Raw genomic sequence first — 23,941 nt, 5'->3', positions numbered from 1 at the left:
CCTAGCTTAGATTCTCCCCCACCCTCAAAATAGCTGGCTGGATGGGCAACAACGTGACCTGAATCAATAACAGCTTTTCTTCATTACTTGTGTTACAGTAGTTCCTAGAAAGAAAAGGAGGACTTGTGGCACCTTAGAGACTAACAAATTTATTTGAGCATAAACTTTCGTGAGCTACAGCTACGAAAGCTTATGCTCAAATAAATTTGTTAGTCTCTAAGGTGCCACAAGTCCTCCTTTTCTTTTTGTGAATACAGACTAACATGGCTGCTACTCTGAAACCAGTAGTTCCTAGAGGCTCCTGTATGAGCAAGCCCCCATTGTGCTAGGCAGTGCCCAAACTGCTACTGAGAGACAGCCCCTGCCCCACCTAGCTTACAGTCTATACAAAGAAACCAGACAGTGGGGTATGCATTAACCCCATTCCCAGAGTCACCTTGCACCAGCACAAGGACTGGAACCCAGACCTCCAGAGTGCCAGTTCGTACCAGCCCCAAGGAGATGGCCCACAGGTAGCCTCGAGGGGACACTATGAAAGCTGTGAGAATCTCCTAACCCAACCCCTAGACACTACAGCTGCTGGGTGCACTAAGTACCCTTCCCTGCCTCACGGACCAGTAGGCTGCTGCCCTGACCACCGAGTAGCCTCCCTAGCGGCAAGAGAGGCCAACTTCCGGGTTGGCATGGGACGTTCTAGCCTGTAGCTACGTTCCACTCTCTTCGTCTTCCACTCTTCTCCTCCCCTTCAGGGCTCTGCTTGGACGCAACCAAATTCACTACAGGCGGGGAGGGCGCAATGCACATTCAAACGCCATACAGACTCGGGGACGTCTGAGCTGTGGGGGCAGAAGTAGCCCTTGTAGGAACGAACCACTGAATTTAGGGCTGTTAATATTTCACAGGCGGAGGGGTTGAACCCCCCTCCCTGCTGGAATGGTTTTGTCCCCTAGCAACAGGCTCAGGCGTCTGATGCTTGACGACGAGGCCATTCCACAGCACGGGAGGGGGAAGCTGGGCAGGCTGGTGCGTACTCTCTGACCCCTGGCTGGCCTAAGGGTCGGGGGGTGGGGAGGCCCGGAGGACAGCCCATGGTTCGGCCCGGGGGTGGGGGCACCGCCTTAACACGGCCTGGCAGAGGTCCCAGCATGCAATGTTCCTGCCCCCCATAAGGGGCACCCCAAGGGGCACCCCAGGCCTAGGCACAAGCAGGGCCAGTGCCAGGCTATTTTGCGCCCGAGGTGAAACTTCCACCTTGCGCCCGCCCCTCCCCCCGCACATTGGTTCATTGAGGGGCAAATCCCAACGAGCCTTTTTAGACCCCAGGGCCAGCTGCGCCCAGGGGCTGCTCCCCAGACCAGGTTCCCCCCTCCCCGTCCCCTGAACTCCCCTGGAGGGTGCACAGCCCCCCTGCCTAGTTCACCTAGTGGTTGCACCAGCCCTGGGCACAAGACCCTTCCTGAGAATTGCTATGGGCGCTGCTCATGCCCCTCAAAAGGGGCAGGCTGGCTTGCGCGCCCCACAGTTAGGGGTGCCAACTTTGATTGGCCATATTCCCGGAGGGTTCATCACATGACAATCTTTTAATTCCTGGAAACTCCAGGACAGTCCTGGAGGGTTGGCAACCCTACCCACAGCACCGTCTTGGCCCAGGTAGATTAGGCAGGTCACTGTTTGTTCGGGGCCATGCTCTGCTGTACAGGTGGCAGGAGCCATGGTCTGCCCTGTTTTGCTGCCCATGGCCTCCTGGCAAACCGTGGCCCCCAAGAGGAGTTGGGGCATCCCACAATAGGGGTTGCATGCCCACGCCGTGGACCTAGGTGTTGCTAAGGTGGCCCTAGTGTTGGAGGAAGTGGGTCAGAGTTTGAAAAGGTCGATGAATTATTTGTCATTCCTGAAAAGGGTTAAAATTCGTTCACAACTTCTTCTTGTTGCCTTTTGGCCAAGCGTGGGACTCAGAGGCAGCCCACCTCCAGATGCTGCTAGCTGTAGGAATCAGAGCCACATCACCCCGGCTGCCACTAGATATGGGAGTCGAATCCCCCACCCTATCATTTCTGGATACTTCTAGAGGACTCCTATCTGCCCACCCCCCCAGCTGTCCATCCCTCTCCACATTCAAACAGCCACTAGAAACATTCAGTTTCCAGAGAAGGGTGTTTTTCCCAGTCTCTGCCCAGTCATGAAACCCCTTTCGGTAATGATGGCCATTTGACCCTTTTTTTTTTTTTTTGGTATTCTTGATGTCGTATGTGTTATGATGTGTTAGGGCCCAATCGAATGTTTGTTGAAGTTAAAGGCACTGTATCAGGTCCTTAATCCTTAGTATTATATTTTAATTGGTTTTGCAGTATTTGTAAACAACTAGGCGATGGAGTGAAGGGATTGCACTTTTGTTACAAGGAACACCCAAGGCTGATATAACTAAAGCAAATTAACCAACTATTTTCTCTATTCTTTGTTTGATTTCTTTGTGAATTTTGGCAACACTGTTTATAGTCAGTTTCACTGTTTCCCCTGGGTAGTCAATGTCCTTTGTTGTTTGTGTGGGTCTTTCCTTTAACAACCCAGAGGGAAAATACATTTAAAACAAAAACAAATCAGGAAAATGCGATTGTAAAACCACCACCATTGTCAGGGGGACAGAGGATGGTGTAGTACTTGAAACTATTTTTAACTCTGTTTTTGGAAGGGACAAGATTCAAGTAGATTTAAGTATAAAGGCATATGTAGGTTGCTTATCACTATATTGAACTCCTGTTTTATAGCTTATATTAAGGCAAGAAACAAGTCCCATGTATTTATTGTCTAGAAACTGTGGTGACTGGGGCATTAGGAATGCATACATAGATTGTTTTGAGAAAGATGAATACCGTGTTAGTTTTCTACCTATCTTTCATTCTGATTTTGCCCTTTTAACTTTTTGTTGTTGGGATTTTTTTTTAAAAGTACTTTTGTCTGTTACAACCACTGAAGCATTTTTGAACCTCATTTTTTTAATAAAATGATGGTTTTCTTAGTTGGTTTGACTGAAACCATGGATCAAAGAATCAAAGAAGAGGAAAGAGATCAAAAGCTCATACCACTCTGAGAAAAGTGTGTGGGAGTGTGACTTCTTGGATATGTAAAAACTGGATTTACTGAGAAACTGTAATTATAGTTTTGCTATCCTGCCATACACACTGTAGCTAATGTTGTGTCAGCAGTTCCATTATAATGTGATCTCATTTTGCATAGTCCCATTTAACCACTTCTGCTTAATACGGTTAGATATAGATATCTGTATATATAGAGATAGATATACAGATATAGCAATATGTTTATATTGTATTCTATTGTTTAATAGCATGATTAATTTTTTAATCACTTGACAGCCCTAATAAAAATTTATACACACACACACACATATATATATATATATATATATATATATATATATGATAGAACATAAGAATGGTCCATCCAGTCCAGTATCCTGTCTACCGACAGTGGCCAATGCCAGGTGCCCCAGAGGGAGTGAACCTAACAGGTAATGATCAAGTGATCTCTCTCCTGTCGTCCATCTCTACCTTCTGACAAAAAAACAGAGGCTAGGGACACCATTCCTTACCCATCCTGGCTAATAGCCATTAATGGACTTAACCTCCATGAATTTATCCAGTTCTCTTTTAAACCCTGTTATAGTCCTAGCCTTCACAACCTCCTCAGGCAAGGAGTTCCACAGGTTGACTGTGTGAGGAAGAACTTCCTTTTATTTGTTTTAAACCTGCTGCCCATTAATTTCATTTGGTGGCCTCTAGTTCTTATATTATGGGAACAAGTAAATAACTTTTACTTCTTCACACCACTCATGATTTTATATACCTCTATCATATCCCCGCTTAATCTCCTCTTTTCCAAGCTGAAAAGTCCTAGCCTCTTTAATCTCCCCTCACATGGGACCCGTTCCAAACCCCTAATCATTTTAGTTGCCCTTTTCTGAACCTTTTCTAATGCTAGTATATCTCTTTTGATATGAGGAGACCACATCTGTACACAGTATTCAAGATGTGGGTGTACCATGGATTTATATAAGGGCAATAAGATATTCTCCATCTTATGTAGACACACAGAGAGATACACGCACGCACATATATACAGAGAGCAAGAGGGAGAGAGATTACACAGAGGGTCCTGTGCATATTGGCAGATTTTCTCACCTAAGAGGTTCACAGCAGCCCTCCGTTTGTCCACTTTCGTGGCTCAGATCTGCCGTTCACTCAGTTAGCCTCATCACTGGCCAGCATGGGAGAAAAGGAGAACAATCCCCGCAGACTCTGTGTCCCACCTAGTGGGTCAGGGACAGGGCAGATCCCTTTCCAATTTAGGCCTTCCCTTCTGGTGTTTCTCACAGACCAGGTCAACTCCTCCTGTGTCCAATCAAGAGTTGGGGGGATGGAGGGGAACCCAAGCCCACCCTCTACACCGGGTTCCAGCCCAGGGCCCTGTGGATAGCAGCTGTCCACAATGTTTCCTGTATCAGCTGTGTGACAACTACAACTCCCTGGGCTACTTCCCCATTGCCTTCCCCCCAGCACCTTCTTTATCCTCACTGCAGGATCTTCCTCCCGAAGCCTGATCACGCTTGAACTCTTCACGCCTTCTCACTCCCTGCTCCTGACACACCCCCCTACTAACTGATGCCTTTTTAAACCAGGTGTCCTGATTAGCCTGCCTGCCATAATTGAATCTAGAAAGTTCTTAATTGACTCCAGTTGTCTTGATTAGCTTGCCTGTCTTAATTGGTTCTGGCAGGTTCCTTATTGCTGGAGGGCAGCCCCTGCTCTGGTCACTCAGGGAACAGAAAACAGTTCATCCGGTGGCCAATATATTTGCCTTCGACCAGACTCCTGTAGGCTAAAGCGGCCATCTATAAAACCAGGGTGAGGAGGTTGGCCGATGGAGTCTCCTGCGACTGCGGGGCCTATTTCCGATCCTCTGTCCGTTCACGCCTCCGAGTGGAGTTCCTCTGGGCGGCGTCCACCGACTCCCTTGACGCCTTCGAGGAGCGGTGGGCGCTGTCCGGGGTTCTCTGCTCGGTGTCCCCGTCCGGTTCCCTTCGTTTGACCCTTTGACCGCACTCCCATCCCTGTTTTTCATTAGTTGTCCCCCGTAATTAGTTGGCTCTCCAGGCCCTGTGGATCTCCCCCTTAGGCTGGGGGGGGATCCTTTTGTAGTGGACGAGCTCTGCCCGCCCACGTCCTGGATCCCAATAGGACCAGACTCCTGTAGGCTAAAGCGGCCATCTATAAAACCAGGGTGAGGAGGTTGGCCGATGGAGTCTCCTGCGACTGCGGGGCCTATTTCCGATCCTCTGTCCGTTCACGCCTCCGAGCGGAGTTCCTCTGGGCGGCGTCCACCGACTCCCTTGCCGCCTTTGAGGAGCGGTGGGCGCTGTCCAGGGTTCTCTGCTCGGTGTCCCCGTCCGGTTCCCTTCGTTTGACCCTTTGACCGCACTCCCATCCCTGTTTTTCATTAGTTGTCCCCTGTAATTAGTTGGCTCTCCAGGCCCTGTGGATCTCCCCCTTAGGCTGGGGGGGGAATCCTTTTGTAGTGGACGAGCTCTGCCCGCCCACATCCTGGATCCCAATAGGACCAGACTCCTGTATCCCACTGGTCTGGGTCTGTCACAATAGATACACACACAGACACAGATATAGATAGATAGGTTTTTGAGAGTGTTGGGGACAACTTCCTGGTCCAACTACTGGAGGAACCAACCTGGGGCTGTTCTCCTCTTGACCTGCTGCTTACAAACAGGGAAGAATTGATAGGGGAAGTAGAACTGGGGGGCCACCTGCGTAGCAGTGACCATGAGATGATTGAGTTCAGGATCCCCACAAAAGGAAGAAAGAAGAGTAGCAAAATACAGACCCTGAATTTCAGTAAAGCAGACTTTGACTCCCTTAGGGAACTTATGGGCAGGTTCCCCTGGGAGGCTAATATGTGGGGAAAAGGAGTCCAGGAAAGCTGGGTGTATTTTAAAGAAGCCTTATTGAGAGTGCAGGAACAAACCATCCTGATGTGCAGAGAGAATAGCATATATGGCAGGCGACCAGCATGGCTTAACAGTGAAGTCTTTAGTGAGTTTAAACATAAAAAGGAAGCTTACAAGGAGTGGAAACTTGGTCAGATGACTAGGGAGGAGTAAAATACAACTGGAGTTGCAGCTAGCAAGGGATGTGAAGGGTAACAAGAAGGGTTTCTACGGGTACGTTAGCAACAAGAAAAAGATCAGGGAAAGTGTGGGACCCTTAATGAATGGGAGAGGCAACCTAGTGACAGATGATGTGGAAAAAGCTGAAGAACTCCATGCTTTTTTTTGCCTCAGTCTTCACAGACAAGGTCAGCTCCCACACTGCTGTCGTGGGCAACACACTATGGGGAGGAGGTGAGCAGCCATCAGTGGTGAAAGAACAGGTTAACAACTATTTAGAAAAGCTGGACATGCGCAAGTCCATGGGTCCAGATCTAATGCATCCAAGGGTGCAGAGGGAATTGGCTGATGTGATTGCAGAGCCATTGACCATTATCTTTGAAAACTTGTGGCGATCGGGGGAAGTCCTGGATGATTGCAAAAAGACAAATATAGTGCCCATCTTTAAAAAAGGGAAGAAGGAGAACCCGGGGAACTACAGACCGGTCAGTCTCATCTCAGTCCCTGGAAAAATCATGGAGCAGGTCCTCAAGGAAACCATATTGAAGCACTTCAAGGAGAGGAAGGTCGTCAGGAATAGTCAACATGGATTCACCAAGGACAAGTCATGCCTGACCAACCTGATTGCATTCTATGAGGAGATAACTGGCTCTGTGGATATGGGGAAGGCGGTGGACGTGATATATCTTGACTTTAGCAAAGCTTTTGATATTTCAGGATAGGCTTCTAGGGGCACAAAGCTCTACAGATATAGAGCAGGTTGCACAGAGGAGCCAAGAGGCCAGTGAAGAAGCTTGGCAACATGTGACCTCCAGAAGAGGTAAGCAGAATGTCCGGGTTCCACTAACACAGACACAGGTAACTAACCACTTTCATGTTCTCTCCACAGGTATCGTTGCGGAGAGTGGACCAGATGATATGTCTGGGGCGAGAAAGCAGAAGGAGACTCCGCTGGTTGGAAGGCATGAGATGCTATGTCCTGAGGTTGGGAGTTCCATGACCACCACTCCCAAGAGGAGAAGGCGGGTGGTGGTGGTCGGGGACTCTCTCCTCCGGGGGACTGAGTCATCTATCTGCCGCCCTGACCGGGAAAACCGAGAAGTCTGCTGCTTGCCAGGGGCTAAGATTCGCGATCTGACGGAGAGACTGCCGAGACTCATCAAGCCCTCGGATCGCTACCCCTTCCTGCTTCTCCACGTGGGCACCAATGATACTGCCAAGAATGACCTTGAGCGGATCACTGCGGACTATGTGGCTCTAGGAAGAAGGATAAAGGAGTTGGAGGCGCAAGTGGTGTTCTCGTCCATCCTCCCCGTGGAAGGAAAAGGCCTAGGTAGGGACCGTCGAATCGTGGAAGTCAACGAATGGCTATGCAGGTGGTGTCGGAGAGAAGGCTTTGGATTCTTTGACCATGGGATGGTGTTCCATGAAGGAGGAGTGCTGGGCAGAGACGGGCTCCATCTTACGAAGAGAGGGAAGAGCATCTTTGCCAGCAGGCTGGCTAACCTAGTGAGGAGGGCTTTAAACTAGGTTCACCGGGGGAAGGAGACCAAAGCCCTGAGGTAAGTGGGAAAGCGGGATACCGGGAGGAAGCACAGGCAGGAATGTCTGTGAGGGGAGGGCTCCTGCCTCATACTGGGAATGAGGGGCGATCAACAGGTTATCTCAAGTGCTTATATACAAATGCACAAAGCCTTGGAAACAAGCTGGGAGAACTGGAGGTCCTGGTGATGTCAAGGAACTATGACGTGATCGGAATAACAGAGACTTGGTGGGATAACTCACATGACTGGAGTACTGTCATGGATGGTTATAAACTGTTCAGGAAGGACAGGCAGGGCAGAAAAGGTGGGGGAGTAGCACTGTATGTAAGGGAGCAGTATGACTGCTCAGAGCTCCGGTACGAAACTGCAGAAAAACCTGAGTGTCTCTGGATTAAGTTTAGAAGTGTGTGCAACAAGAGTGATGTAGTGGTGGGAGTCTGCTATAGACCACCGGACCAGGGGGATGAGGTGGATGAGGCTTTCTTCCGGCAGCTCACGGAAGCTACTAGATCGCATGCCCTGATTCTCATGGGTGACTTTAATTTTCCTGATATCTGCTGGGAGAGCAATACAGCGGTGCATAGACAATCCAGGAAGTTTTTGGAAAGCGTAGGGTACAATTTCCTGGCGCAAGTGCTAGAGGAGCCAACTAGGGGGGGCGCTTTTCTTGACCTGCTGCTCACAAACCGGGTAGAATTAGTGGGGGAAGCAAAAGTGGATGGGAATCTGGGAGGCAGTGACCATGAGTTGGTTGAGTTCAGGATCCTGACGCAGGGAAGAATGGTAAGCAGCAGGATACGGACCCTGGACTTCAGGAAAGCAGACTTCGACTCCCTCAGGGAACGGATGGCCAGGATCCCCTGGGGGACTAACTTGAAGGGGAAAGGAGTCCAGGAGAGCTGGCTGTATTTCAAGGAATCCCTGTTGAGGTTACAGGGACAAACCATCCCGATGAGTCGAAAGAATAGTAAATATGGCAGGCGACCAGCTTGGCTTAATGGTGAAATCCTAGCGGATCTTAAACATAAAAAAGAAGCTTACAAGAAGTGGAAGGTTGGACAAATGACCAGGGAAGAGTATAAAAATATTGCTCGGGCATGTAGGAATGATATCAGGAGGGCCAAATCGCACCTGGAGCTGCAGCTAGCCAGAGATGTCAAGAGTAACAAGAAGGGTTTCTTCAGGTATGTTGGCAACAAGAAGAAAGCCAAGGAAAGTGTGGGCCCCTTACTGAATGAGGGAGGCAACCTAGTGACAGAGGATGTGGAAAAAGCTAATGTACTCAATGCTTTTTTTGCCTCTGTTTTCACTAACAAGGTCAGCTCCCAGACTGCTGCGCTGGGCATCACAAAATGGGGAAGAGATGGCCAGCCCTCTGTGGAGATAGAGGTGGTTAGGGACTATTTAGAAAAGCTGGACGTGCACAAGTCCATGGGGCCGGACGAGTTGCATCCGAGAGTGCTGAAGGAATTGGCGGCTGTGATTGCAGAGCCATTGGCCATTATCTTTGAAAACTCGTGGCGAACGGGGGAAGTCCCGGATGACTGGAAAAAGGCTAATGTAGTGCCAATCTTTAAAAAAGGGAAGAAGGAGGATCCTGGGAACTACAGGCCAGTCAGCCTCACCTCAGTCCCTGGAAAAATCATGGAGCAGGTCCTCAAAGAATCAATCCTGAAGCACTTGCATGAGAGGAAAGTGATCAGGAACAGCCAGCATGGATTCACCAAGGGAAGGTCATGCCTGACTAATCTGATCGCCTTTTATGATGAGATTACTGGTTCTGTGGATGAAGGGAAAGCAGTGGCTGTATTGTTTCTTGACTTTAGCAAAGCTTTTGACACGGTCTCCCACAGTATTCTTGTCAGCAAGTTAAGGAAGTATGGGCTGGATGAATGCACTATAAGGTGGGTAGAAAGCTGGCTAGATTGTCGGGCTCAATGGGTAGTGATCAATGGCTCCATGTCTAGTTGGCAGCCGGTATCAAGTGGAGTGCCCCAAGGGTCGGTCCTGGGGCCGGTTTTGTTCAATATCTTCATAAATGATCTGGAGGATGGTGTGGATTGCACTCTCAGCAAATTTGCAGATGATACTAAACTGGGAGGAGTGGTAGATACGCTGGAGGGGAGGGATAGGATACAGAAGGACCTAGACAAATTGGAGGATTGGGCCAAAAGAAATCTGATGAGGTTCAATAAGGATAAGTGCAGGGTCCTGCACTTAGGACGGAAGAACCCAATGCACAGCTACAGACTAGGGACCGAATGGCTAGGCAGCAGTTCTGCGGAAAAGGACTTCGGGATGATAGTGGACAAGAAGCTGGATATGAGTCAGCAGTGTGCCCTTGTTGCCAAGAAGGCCAATGGCATTTTGGGATGTATAAGTAGGGGCATAGCGAGCAGATCGAGGGACGTGATTGTTCTCCTCTATTCGACATTGGTGAGGCCTCATCTGGAGTACTGTGTCCAGTTTTGGGCCCCACACTTCAAGAAGGATGTGGATAAATTGGAGAGAGTCCAGCGAAGGGCAACAAAAATGATTAGGGGTCTGGAACACATGAGTTATGAGGAGAGGCTGAGGGAGCTGGGATTGTTTAGCCTGCAGAAGAGAAGAATGAGGGGGGATTTGATAGCTGCTTTCAACTACCTGAAAGGGGGTTCCAAAGAGGATGGCTCTAGACTGTTCTCAATGGTAGCAGATGACAGAACGAGGAGTAATGGTCTCAAGTTGCAGTGGGGGAGGTTTAGATTGGATATTAGGAAACACTATTTCACTAAGAGGGGGGTGAAACACTGGAATGCGTTACCTAGGGAGGTGGTAGAATCTCCTTCCTTAGAGGTTTTTAAGGTCAGGCTTGACAAAGCCCTGGCTGGGATGATTTAACTGGGAATTGGTCCTGCTTCGAGCAGGGGGTTGGACTAGATGACCTTCTGGGGTCCCTTCCAACCCTGATATTCTATGATTCTATGATGATTCTATGGTCTCCCACAGTATTTTTGCCAGCAAGTTAAAAAAGTATGGATTGGATGAATGTAGTATAAGGTGGATAGAAAGCTGGCTAAATTATCAGGCTTAACGGGTAGCTTTCAATGGCTCAATGTCTAGTTGGCAGTCGGTATCAAGTGGAGCGCCTCAGAGGTTGGTCCTGGGGCTGGTTTTATTCAACATCTTTATTAATGATCTGGACGATGGGATAGATTGCACCCTCAGCAAGTTCACGGATGGCACTATGTTGTGGGGAGAGGTAGATACGCTGGAGGGTAGGCATAGTGTCCAGAGTGACCTAGACAAATTGGAGGATTGGGCCAAAAGAAATCTGATAAGGTTCAACAAGGACATGTGCAGAGACCTGCTAAGCAGCTGTTCTGCAGAAAAGGACTGGGGATTACAGTGGACGAGAAGCTGGATATGAGTCAGCAGTGTGCCCTTGTTGCTAAGAAGGCTAATGGCATATTGGGCTACATTAGTAGGAGCATTGCCAGCAGATCGAGGAAAGTGATTATTCCCCTCTATTCGGCACTGGTGAGGCCACATCTGGAGTATTGCATCCAGTTTGGGGACCCCCAGTACAGATGGGATGTGGACAAATTGAGAGAGTCCAGCGGAGGGAAACGAGAATGATCAGGGGCTGGGACATGGGACTTAGGGGAGAGGCTGAGGGAACTGGATTTGTTTAGTCTGCAGAAGAGAAGAGTGAGGGGGGATTTGATAGCAGCCTTCAACTACCTTAAGGGGGGTTCCAAAGAGGATGAAACTCAGCTGTTCTCAGTGGTGGCAGATGACAGAACAAGGAGCAATGCTCTCAAGTTGCAGTGGGGGAGGTCTAGGTTGGATATTAGGAAACACTATTTCACTGGGAGGGTGGTGGAGCACTGGAATGGGTTACCTGGGGAGGTGGTGGAATCTCCATCCTTAAAGGGATTTAAGGCCCGGCTTGAGAAAGCCCTGGATGGGATGATTTAGTTGGTGTTGGTCTTGCTTTTAGCAGGGGATTGGAGTAGATCAGTGCTTCTCAAGCTATCTGATGTAGGGGACTGGCAATTTTTTTTTCCAATGTGCGCACAGACCGGCAGCTGTTGGCTCGCGGACCGGCACCGATCTGTGGACCACCACTTTGAGTAGCACTGGACTAGATGACCTCCTGAGGTCTCTTCCAACCCTAGTATTCTATGATTATATATATATACCCACACATACACATACACACACACACACAGATATAGATACACACACAGAGATATACATATAGATATGTAGATATACACACACAAATGTAGATATAGATCTATACACACACAGATATACACATACACACACACATACATACACACATATAGAAATAGATACACATATACACAAACACAGTTATAGATATAGATAGATGTAGATACACACACACACATATATACAGATAAAGATATATACACACACAGATATATCTATACCAATGTGTGTCAAGGTTCCTTCCCCACTCTGAACTCTAGGGTACAGGTGTGGGGACCTGCATAAAAAACCCCTTAAGCTTATTTTTACCAGCTTAGGTTAAAACTTCCCCAAGGTACAAACTATTTTTCCTTTTGTCCCTGGACTTTATTGCTGCCACCACCAAGCATCTAACAAATATAACTGGGAAAGAGCCCCCTTGGAAATGTCTTTCCCCCCAAAATCCCCCCAAGCCCTACACCCCCTTTCCTGGGGAAGGCTTGATAAAAATCCTCACCAATTTGCATAGGTGAACACAGACCCAAACCCTTGGATCTTAAGAACAAGGAAAAAAGCAATCAGGTTCTTAAAAGAAGAATTTTAATTGAAGTAAAAGAATCACCTCTGTAAAATCAGGATGGTAAATACCTTACAGGGTAATCAGATTAAAACATAGAGAATCCCTCTAGGCAAAACCTTAAGTTACAAAAAGACACAAAAACCGGAATATACATTCCATTCAGCACAACTTATTTTACCAGCCATTTAAAGAAAACAGAATCTAACGCATATCTAACTAGATTGCTTATTAACCCTTTACAGGAGTTCTGACCTGCATTCCTGCTCTGGTCCCAGCAAAAGAAAAACACACAGACAGAGAGAACCCTTTGTTTCCCGCCTGCTCCAGCTTTGAAAGTATCTTGTCTCCTCATTGGTCATTTTGGTCAGGTGCCAGAGAGGTTATCTTCAGCTTCTTAACCCTTTACAGGTGAAAGGGTTTTTCCTCTGGCCAGGAGGTGGTTAGCCTTCCCTTTATATTTATGACAGTGTGTGTATCTATATCTGTACATATGTGCGTGTGTGTATGTGTGTGCATCTATATCTATCTCTCTGTGTGTGTATATATATATAAAAACAAAGCCACATATCATTTCACACCTGGAAACTTTGTTTCCTTTGACTAGATAATGAGTAGTGAACTGCTGGAAAGATGTGTTAAAATGCTTATTGTAGTAAAATGGTTTAGGACTTGACAAAGCCAGCTATCCATTTGCTAGTGGTGTGTGGGGAAACTTTCTTTGGCAAATATCTGGGAAGTGTGAGTGTGCACATGTGTGTGGAGGCTGTATCATCAACTTCTGCATAACTGATGCTTTCAGAAGATTTTGACTTTCAATGAGAATTTTGTGTTTAACTCCCATTTGTGCCTTTGAAAATCTTCTCCTCAAAGAAAAGTTTTCCAGCCCTTGTGGTTCCAAATAAAATAATCTTCTAAATATGAAGTGTGTATAACCTGCTGAGTCTGCATAGAGATGGCTTCACTGAGAACGCTGCAGCAGCAGTAGAATGAAATTAACAAGACTAGGGGCAGTTTCACTGATAGCATTCAGAACTCTTTTGGAAGCAAGGAAGTTGTCCAGAATAATGTCAGTTTCACATTGCAGCTGCCTGTGATAGCTGTGAGCAGCAGCAGAGGCAACTCTTGAGGAAGAGGATCCAAAAAGCAGAGGTTGAGGGAGGTAGAGTATACCTTTGGACCCCCTGCCCCTCATTTGCCTCAGTTAGGAGGCTGAGAGGTAGAGTATCTGAGAACCTCTTCCATTTAAACCAGCCCAGAGGCTGTGGATGTGGAAGAAAAGGCAGGCTGTGGAGTGAGCATCTGATTTATTAAATGTCTACTAGCTAGAGTCTGATATGAAATATGGAACCCCCAAGCAGGATCCAGGAAGAGCACTCCGGTAGAAATCCCAAGCATCCTCCAGAAGCTTGGGTTGCAGGGGACTGGGATTTTCTCTGGATTTGCTAGTGCACCCATTCTCTATTACCTGTATCAAACTCTGGCTAATCATTTTAATTCTTTGTCCGGTAGGTGGCTAGAAAATTTTTCAAGATCTGATTTTGGACAGTGTGTCAATGTTACATTAGGCAGGCATATACATTATCGTCTTCTCTTGTGCATCTGTGAGGGTCTGGCAGATGGATCTTTTTGAACAGGATGCTGAATAGGAGTTTATTTAAATTGGTGAATAAATTTAGTGATCATAAAGGACATTCTGGAGGTGTAAATGACTACACAAGGTGTAAAGCAGTGGAGAATCAGGCCCACTGTGGTACATGCTTCCTCCACACAGCTGTCAATGGAACTCAGCCCTGACCTGTAGCAGCATATGCTGTTTCAGTCCTGGGCAGAAACTGTCAATCATGCTAACATGTTTCACTTCACTCATTTACTTACATCATGGTAATCTTAATTTATCCGTTGATTTTAAAAAAAATCACTCAAAATTGTTCACTGATTTGAACACTACAATAACAAACCTGTGTGCAGTTGTTCCTTACTATCTTAGGTGTGTATGTAATGCTTTCCTTTCTGTGTGTGCCTGATCCATTCTTGTTGCCAGGCAGCTAGTTGAAATTTACAAAATTCATACTCTCTGAACAGAGCAGATAGGATGTTTTGTAAATTTCACTTCACTATCTGCATTCAAGAACAGAGCAGAGTGTCTCAGTAGGCAAAGGTATGTGCCTCTGAGTGACAGTGAAACCCAAAACAGCGACAGCACTAGTTTTAGACTATAAGCCTTGACAAGACCTTTTTAATGAAGATCTACTATGGCAAGTTGGTAAACTCTCAACCAGCAGATTGTTGAGCAAATATTTTATCCCCCAGGATTAAACCAGACAGAACTACAGGTCTTTCCTGGCATGCAGAACAGGCATCTCTGTAAATCATAGAATCACAGAATCATAGGAGTGGAATGGATCTTGAGAGGTCATCTAGTCCAGTCCCCTGCACTCACAAGACTAAGTATTGCCTAGACCATTCCTGACAGGTGTTGGTCTAACCTGCTTTTAAAAATCTCCAGTAATGGGGATTCCACAACCTTCCTGGGCAATTTATTCCAGTGCTTAACCACCCTGACAGTTAGGAAGTTTTTCCTAATATCCAAACTAAACTGTTCTTGCTGCAATTTAAGCTCATTGCTTCTCGTCCTATCCTCAGAAGTTAAAGAGAATAATTTTTCTCCCTCCTCCTTGTAACAACTTTTAATGTACTTGAAAACTGTTATCATGTCCCCTCTCAGTCTTCTCTTCTCCAGACTAAACAAACCATGGGAAGAATATGGGCTATTCTTTACTTACAACTAGACCCAGGGGTGGGTAAACTATGGCCCATGGGCTGGATCCGGCCCATGAGCCGTTTTAAGTGGGCCCGCGAGCTCCCACTGGGGAGCGGGGTCTGGGACTTGCCCCCTCTGGTGCTCCAGCTGGGGCACAGGGTCGGGGGTCGCACCATGTGGCTCCCAGAAGCTGTGGCATTGTCCTGCTCCAGCTCCTAGGCACTCCAATGGCCCCCTCCGGTGCTCCAACAGGAGTTGCAGGGGCTGTGCCTGTGGACCGGGCAGTGTGCAGAGCTGCCTGGATGCACCTCTGTGTAAGAGCCGGAGAAGGGACATGCTGCTGCTTCCGGGAGCCGCTTGAGGTAAGTGCCGCTCAGAGCCTGCACCCCTGAACCTCTCCTCACGCCCCAACCCCCTGCCCAGCCCTGATCCCCCTTCCTGCCCTCCAAACCCCTTGATCCCAGCCTGGAGCATCTTTCTGGACACCAAACCTCTCATCCCCAGCCCCACCCCAGAGCCCACACCTCCAGCTGGGGCCTGAACCCCTTCCCGCACCCTGACCCCCTGCCTCAGTTCAGAGCCCCCTCCTAGCCCCTGAACTTCTCATTTCTGGCCCCAACCAGGAGCCCACACCCCCAACTAGAGCCCTCACCCCCTCTCGCACCCAAACTCCAATTTTGTGAGGATTCATGGCCCGCCATCCAATTTCTATTTCCCAGATGTGGCTCTCAGGCCAAAAAGTTTGCCCACCCGTAGGCTAGACTTCAGGCCCAGCTGTGAGCACGGACTGGTGCAATAGCCTTCAGAAATAGCCAGAAATAGCCTTCAGAGGCATTATGATGTAGAATTCCCATACATGTATGGTAATAAGCTATAGCAGGATAAACATCTTTATATCTGTATAACTGCATCAACACTAAGGGAGCTGTAGTACTTTAACTAGTCCAGTTTAGTTGGAGCAGTAACGTTTTTGTATTTAGACAAGCCCTTACTTCAGGACTGAATATTGCAGCCCTTGGTTTTACATTAGCATCTTGCCACGTGTCTGAAAGCTGCACTTCTTTAGCATCTGCAGTTATGTAAAGTTTTTTTGTATGAAAAATAAATGCACACATCGATAATATTTGCCTGTACTGGTCTCTTCCCTGATGGAGGAACAGAAATTTTGAGTTGAGATCACCAGCAAAAAAAGAAAAGAAAAGAAATCCCCTGCAGTAAAAAGGAGCGGGGAGCTTCTGGCTATATTTTAATATTCAGCAGTCCTCACATAGACACCTCTGCTTTAATTGTCTGAGACAGAGTCAGAATTTACATCTGGGCCTAGCTGGGTGGGGTATCTGGTTTTAAGTTTACTAGAATTAAGTTAAGTTTGGAAGGGACTGTTACCCTTAAGGGATTTGGTAAAGCCCCTACATACCTAATAGGGGCTTATAGCTCATAGGGGCTTATTTGGTAGTTTCAGTGCAGGCCTGGGTTGCTCCAGTTCTGCTGGCCGCCTCTTGGATGCTGGGAAGTCCCTGCAGTTTCAGGAAAGCAGCTTTTAACACATCCGCTGTTGGTTTCTCCTCCGAAACCTGTGTGGAATAATGAAGTTCCCCTTTTGCCCTGGGTTAGTGAGCCATCCAATCAGGTGTGTGAGACAGATGGCCACCAGGCCATAAAAGTAAAGTGTGGGATCATGGCAGAGGGTCAGGTGCACCTCGTTACCCGCTCATCTGCTTAGCGAACCAGCTATGTAAAAAAATGCTGAGAGGTATTTTACAAGTGGTGGAGACACCGTGTTAACCGTATCTATCGGTTTCCTTTCCATAAGGCCCAGGATCGCTTCATAGCACCTTTCCTCTGACTGGTGGAGAGGATGGATAAGACAAAGAAAGAATTGACAAACTCGCTGGGGAGGAGCCCCTATTCTCCTCATTCCAACAGCCAGGCTCAGGTCTTGGACCCCAGCCCAGGAGCCAGCTCAAGCCCAGCAGAAAGCATCTACAGGGGGACCAACAGGAAATACCCAATGATTAAACAAAAAGGATTTTACTCTGATGTGCTCTATCCAGGAGCCACAGCTTTCTTGGGGGTAAGTGCAAAGAGCCTCCTCTTTCTTCATCTTTTCTATTGGAGATTCACAGATCATCCTAGATGTAAGGATCCATGTGAAAAGCAGATAATCTGCAAGGTTTACTCATGCAGAAAATAGGACTACAGCTTAGAATGACACCCACCAATCACAGAACTCCTTGGCTTTCTTGTTGTCTTTTCTCTTGCCCATAATTTTTCCCCCTCGGCTCCTCCTTTGGTCTATCTCTTCACCCAATCTGCTCAGAGCAAGGCAGGGAGCAGGCAACAATGCCAGGCCCATGCATCTTGTCTCCCATTCTGCAGCTGTTCCCCTAGGTCAGAGCCCTCATAGGATTTGACTTTTCGGGGGTAAAGCAGCAATGCTTTGTCTATCACAATTCATGATGTCCTTGAATTACTGGCTGGGGGGCTGACTCTCAAGGCAGTCACAGTATGCCGTGTATGATCATGTTATTGTGGGCAGGGCACGGAACTCCGTGGGCTAGTAAATGTATGAGGCCAGATCTTAAGTTGGTGTAAATAAGCATAGCCCAACTGGCTTCCTTGTTCTTTGGCCCTCTCTCTAGATATCTCTGGTTGGTTTCAGGCTGCATTCTATTAAAAATCCCCTGCCTCTGTGTTTGTGGTGCTATGTGCCCTATCCCTTTCCGGAGATACTCCCTTTGCCACTTAGAGCCTTTATCCATGGCACTCTATGTTTCAGCATGTCCTCTCTAACTCTAGTACTTCAAGCCCTCACTGAAGGTTCTTTCTTCCTCTCCCTGTATGACACTCTCTATGGATCCCCTTACTACCCTCTCTTTCTCTGTTACTCTCTGTGGACCCTCTCTCTTATCTCTGACTTGCCCTGGTGATATTCTTTTATGTGCTGGATTTGCAGGATGTTTGCGCTGGTCCCAGTGTGTACAAGGATTTACTGAGACAGGCTGATCTTGAGCAGCACACGCCAAAAGGTAAATGCACTGAAAAGAATAATGCCACTGCCTGTAGGCATGCTGGGAAATGGGGCCTTAAAGGGTTCATGTTGGTAGCACTAGGCATGCTGGGAAATTAGTGCTTCAGCTGATTACTTTAGGCTAGAAAAGCACTGGAAATATTCCCATGATTCTGTTCTCAAAGCCAAGGATGATCCCAAGGTGATGGAATCACTTGGGAATGGTGGAGTGAAGTGAACCCCCAGGTCAGTAGAATGATCCCCTTCATGAGTAAAAAGCGATTTACCAACTGTCAGGGTATTTCTGGCCCCTGTGATGTCCACAGAGCATTTGGGTCCATACCTAATCTTAGGAGGCGACTCTTGTAGCTAGACCTGTGGGGTACCCTGGGAAGAATAACAAGATTAATGTCACTCGGAGTACTCTGTCCTTCACGGGTCCATTATGCCTGAATATGAGGCTCAACCCGCACTCCGTAGGCACAGAGGTTACCAACAGCAGTGGAATGTGTCCATTACTGCTGTGGGGGGTGCCGGAGTTGGCCAGGCAGGAAATGTACACCTTCCCCTCCTCCTCGCCCCCCGCGCCCCCCGTCCCAGCCTTTTGCATGCTCTGGACTCCAGCTCCACACTCACTCTGCAGTGGAGCTTTGTGTATTGGAAAAAGGGATCTGCCACTTCTTTCCCACTTGCAAATGGTACACATGTCCTGGAGGCTGGAGTATGGCCATAGAGAGGCTATGAGAGGAAAGGATCTTTCCCTTCCCCAGAGCCTGGCAGACCCGCAGGGCATAGTCTGGTTATTTGGATTGTAGGCTGGGGAGAGATGGAAGCCATATATCACCTTACTGTGCTTTAGATGTGCTCTTGATTGTCCTGAGTAAGGGAAAATGACTTCATCCACAAGTGAATCTTGACAAGACCGACTCATCCCTAACCAGTGGAGACAGGTCTTTATTTATGATATGCTACTTATATAATGGGGAAAAATCAGGCTGTAAGTATAAATGCTGATGACACACTAAGTATTGACATAAATAACTGATAATGCACAAAGTGCTGCAATGAATAGCTTCATAGATTTCAATGAAGTGGAAGGCCACAGTGGGAATAGTAGCATTTACTGACAATAGATATAAACCAGGGCAGTTCTCTGAAGAAACCAAACCAACATTTGTGCAAGGTTAAAGATATTTTGTTAAAACCTCTATGCTTTATTCACTCTTCAGTAAAGGCAAATCTTCAAAAAAATCATAAACCTGTATGTTGATATGGACAATTCATGATTCAGTACAATATTTGATTAATGATATGAGTAAAACGGAGATTAAATATATAGAGCGGCCTGTTTAGGATTGATCTACATTAGTTTAAATGTTATTTTTATAAAAAGCAAATGTTAGATTGGTATTTTTGTGTTACAAGGACTCTGATCCTGAAATATTATTGACATCAGCATTTTTGCCTTCAGTGAAAACTGCAGATGCTCAGTGCCTCACAGAATTGGTTTCAAAGGCCCCGATCCTGCAAACAGCTCTCCACAATTGCTTTAATGTCTGTAGGGATTTATATGGGCACCAAGATCCAAGTACACAGAGCAAGTTGCAGGATGGGGTCCAACGTCATTAACAACCTTAATACATAAGTACATAAGAACAGCCATACTGGGTCAGACCAAAGGTCCATCCAGTCCAGTATCCTGTTTACCGACAGTGGCCAATGCCAGGTGTCCCAGAGGGAGTGAACCTAACAGGTAATGATTTAGTGATCTCTCTCTTGTCGTCCATCTCCACCCTCTGACAAACAAACAGAGGCTAGGGACACCATTCTTTACCCATCCTGGCGAATAACCATTAATGGACTTAACCTCCATGAATTTATCCAGTTCTCTTTTAAACCCTGTTATAGTCCTAGCCTTCACAACCTCCTCTGGCAAGGAGTTCCACAGGTTGACTGTGCGCTGTGTGAAGAAGAACTTCCTTTTATTTGTTTTAAACCTGCTGCCCATTAATTTCATTTGGTGGCCCCTAGTTCTTATATTATGGGAACAAGTAAATAACTTTTCCTTATTCATTTTCTCCACACCACTCATGATTTTATATACCTCTATCATATCCCCGCTTAGTCTCCTCTTTTTCAAGCTGAAAAGTCCTAGCCTCTTTAATCTCTCCTCATATAAGACCCGTTCCAAACCCCTAATCATTTTAGTTGCCCTTTTCTGAACCTTTTCTAATCCTAGTATATCTTTTTTGAGATGAGGGGACCACATCTGTGTGCAGTATTCAAGATGTGAGCATACCATGGATTTATATGAGGGCAATAAGATATTCTCTGTCTTATTCTCTATCCCTTTTTCAATGATTCCTAACATCCTGTTTGCTTTTTTGACTGCCACTGCACACTGCGTGGACGTCTTCAGAGAACTTATCCACGATGACTCCAAGATCTTTCTCCTGATTAGTTATAGCTAAATTATCCCCTGTCATATTGTATGTATAGTTGGGGTTATTTTTTCCAATGTGCATTACTTTACATTTATCCACATTAAATTTCATTTGCCATTTTGTTGCCCAATCACTTAGTTTTGTGAGATCTTTTTGAAGTTCTTCACAGTCTGCTTTGGTCTTAACTATCTTGAGCAGTTTAGTATCATCTGCAAACTTTGCCACCTCGCTGTTTACCCCTTTCTCCAGATCATTTATGAATAGGTTGAATAGGATTGGTCCTAGGACTGACCCTTGGAGAACACCACTAGTTACCCCTCTCCATTCTGAAAATTTACCATTTATTCCTACCCTTTGTTCCCTGTCTTTTAACCAGTTCTCAATCCATGAAAGGATCTCCCTCTTATCCAATGACAACTTAATTTACGTAAGAGCCTTTGGTGGGGGACCTTGTCAAAGGCTTTCTGTCCACTGGATCCCCCTTGTCCACATGTTTGCTGACCCCCTCAAAGAACTCTAATAGATTAGTAAGACATGATCTCCCTTTACAGAAACCATGCGGACTTTTGCGCAACAATTTATGTTCTCCTATGTGACTGAGAATTTTAGTTTTTACTATTGTTTCAACTAATCACATCCAGGTGTCCAATTTAAGACCCCAATCCTAAGTTTCTCCTTGACCAGTATGAAAGTTTCTCAAGTAAGAGATTAAAAGAGCCCACGCTCGTTCAAAGTCCTTTATCTTATTTTTAGGTCTGTGTTAGGCTCTCTCCAAGGAGATGATGCTCTTTACATCTTGCAGCTAATTATTTATTTCAGGTAAAACATCAAATTCCCAGCTTCTTGCAGTTCTTTTATTTGCAGCTAATGATGGTATACTTAGTCATCTAAACATTTATGTTTTATTTATAGGTTATCTAAGATGATGATTTTCTTTGGGCCAAAGCCTTGGAGATCTTTACTTGTTGTTAGAGCACACTTCCCACTGAAGACAATAGGCCAAAGTCCTGACATTGTTAGTCAGTTTGTATTCAGTCCTTAATCAGACAAACTCCAGTTGAAGTGAATGGAAATTTTGCTTGAGTGAGAACTGAATGGCTGACTCCTTTTGAGGTTTGCCTGAATAAAACATGAGTAAGCACTTCAGAATTTACTGGTTATCTGACTTGCTCTCAGTCTAGATTTATTTGCCTCTTATCACCATAGTATCTGAGTACCTCAGTTATTAATTAATCTTACCTTCAGAATAACCCTGTAGGAAAGTATCTTCTCCATTCTACCAATGGGGAGCTGAGGTACCGGGTAGATTAATGGTTTTGCCCAGGTCTCCTGTGTCTCAGTCCAAAGCCCTATCCACATGCTTTATAGTAATTCTTAATGCACATTATTGCTGGCACTGAGCCCATAGTGTTGTTTTGATATTATATATACACAATAACATGTATAAGCACACAAACAAAGAAAGCTAGGGAGAAAACAAGGTTGGCTTCCACTCATCAGTACAGCCTGACTCAGGGTCTGCTTAACTCCTCCACTCACTCGTGTAGTACAGTCGCTCTGACTCTTGTAGATTGCCCACATGTGCACCCTGAGGGGTGGCATAGTTTGTCTGTCTGTGTGTATGTGCATGTGAACGTAGAGACATTGTTTTATGAACTTAGGTCTTCGCTTGTTTTTTTGTTTGATGTCAGTGACAACATTTGAGACTCCCGAGAACATTGAGTCTTACCTGGACAAACAAGTGATTGGACCAACCACTGAGATCCTAGCCAAGTCAGACTACCCACTGCAAGCATTTAAGCCAAAGGTGCAGCTTCCCTTTCAGGGGCTGCCAGGACAGTGCCCTCGGAAGATTGAGATAGAGAGGTAACCTCAAGAAGGGGGACAATGTGATAGCTGTTGTATACATCGAATAGTCACACAAGTACCGGGTATTGAATTTCGTTCTGAAGATGTGGAAGTGCTATGTAGATAATGTTTCAAGAGGGACAGTGTTTTATTGTAGGGTTTAGCCTTACCCCTTGACACCTGCACAATGCTGTAGACCTAGGTTGCATAGAGAGAGGATCACATTTTGACAGAATGACTTAAGGTTATTGTGCTTTGTAGATGTTGGAGATGGGAAAGACCTCTGAGATCACTCAGACCATCTCTGACAATGCAGGAGTGATCCCCTAGAATAAATGCCTTAGGATGGAATTTTCAAAGTGCTCAGCCTTGGCCTAACTCTGCTCCCACTGGGGTCAATGGTAAAACTCCCATTGAAGTCAGTGGGTGCAGAGTTAGGCCAACCCTGAGCACTTCAGAAAATTCCACCCACAATGTGTTGTTCAGTATAGTATTAAAAGTTCCATCAATCTGTTCTGCCTTCTGGGTAGTGTCCAATTGTTACTGCCTTGGTGCCATATTGAACCTGTAGTTATTAGCACAGACATCCTTCCCTGTAGCAGACTGAAAGACAATTGAATAATGACAATTCATATAACGTCATTAAGCATAACCATTCAATCTCATTGATGCCTAACTAGGAGAAGACGGCTATATCTCAAACTAGATATTGCTCAGCTATTAGCCAATGAGGGGATAGATTCCAATCAGCTGATGCCCAGGCACCAAGACCCTGACAATATGCCAACCATTGAGCAAAAGAGAGATCCTCTCTTTCCCATCTACCTCCCACTACAGGTAAGCGAGCAGCTTCAGAACTGTCATCTGCATTACTACTGACACTCTCGGGACTCACTGAAAAGAGCAGGGTACATGATGACTACTTTTGATTTAGTAAGAAACAGAGATGGACAGGTGAATATTTTAGAATAGAAGCCATGGGGGCTAGGGATCCATAGTATTCAATCCTGCACGGTGCTGAGCGCCCCCTGTAAGTTAATGCGTGCCCACAACTTTCATTACAGTCAATGGGACTTGAAGGAGCTCAGCATCTCACAGGACTGTTCCAAAGACAGTTGTTTAGGCTTCTTTAATACCAATATTACACAAATACAGATTTCCTTCTGAATGCAACTGTCAGCAGCATTGGTTGCTTGGAATTTCTCCAGTTGAGAATCTCCTCCCCATTCTCTACTATCTAGAAGAGAAGGACTAGTCTAGACACCACTCTTGGAAATAAGTCCTTCATAAGGCAACACATTATGTGGTTTCTGCACCTTTGCTGTTTCCCCCTGTACGTGTTTCTTTTCTTCTCATAAATT

General features: G+C 46.3%; 1 protein-coding gene across 1 annotated transcript in view; it reads left to right on the top strand.

Annotated features, from left to right (window-relative positions):
- The first annotated feature begins 993 nt into the window (after positions 1–993).
- DNAH1 (dynein axonemal heavy chain 1) overlaps positions 994–23,941 on the top strand; it is a 141,875-nt gene continuing 118,927 nt past the window's right edge. Inside the window, exons 1-5 of the mRNA XM_084633893.1 lie at positions 994–1,023; positions 17,092–17,352; positions 18,235–18,307; positions 22,424–22,598; positions 23,261–23,417. Of these exons, the coding sequence (XP_084490019.1) occupies positions 17,137–17,352; positions 18,235–18,307; positions 22,424–22,598; positions 23,261–23,417 (621 nt within the window). The 5' untranslated portion in view covers positions 994–1,023; positions 17,092–17,136. The remainder of the gene's footprint in view (positions 1,024–17,091; positions 17,353–18,234; positions 18,308–22,423; positions 22,599–23,260; positions 23,418–23,941) is intronic.

This window comes from Lepidochelys olivacea (assembly GCF_965140295.1).
Source record: "Lepidochelys olivacea isolate rLepOli2 genome assembly, chromosome: 7".
Taxonomy (NCBI): Eukaryota; Metazoa; Chordata; order Testudines; family Cheloniidae; genus Lepidochelys; species Lepidochelys olivacea.
The sequence above is the reverse complement of the archived record's forward strand: the minus strand, read 5'-3'. Positions and strand labels throughout refer to the sequence as shown.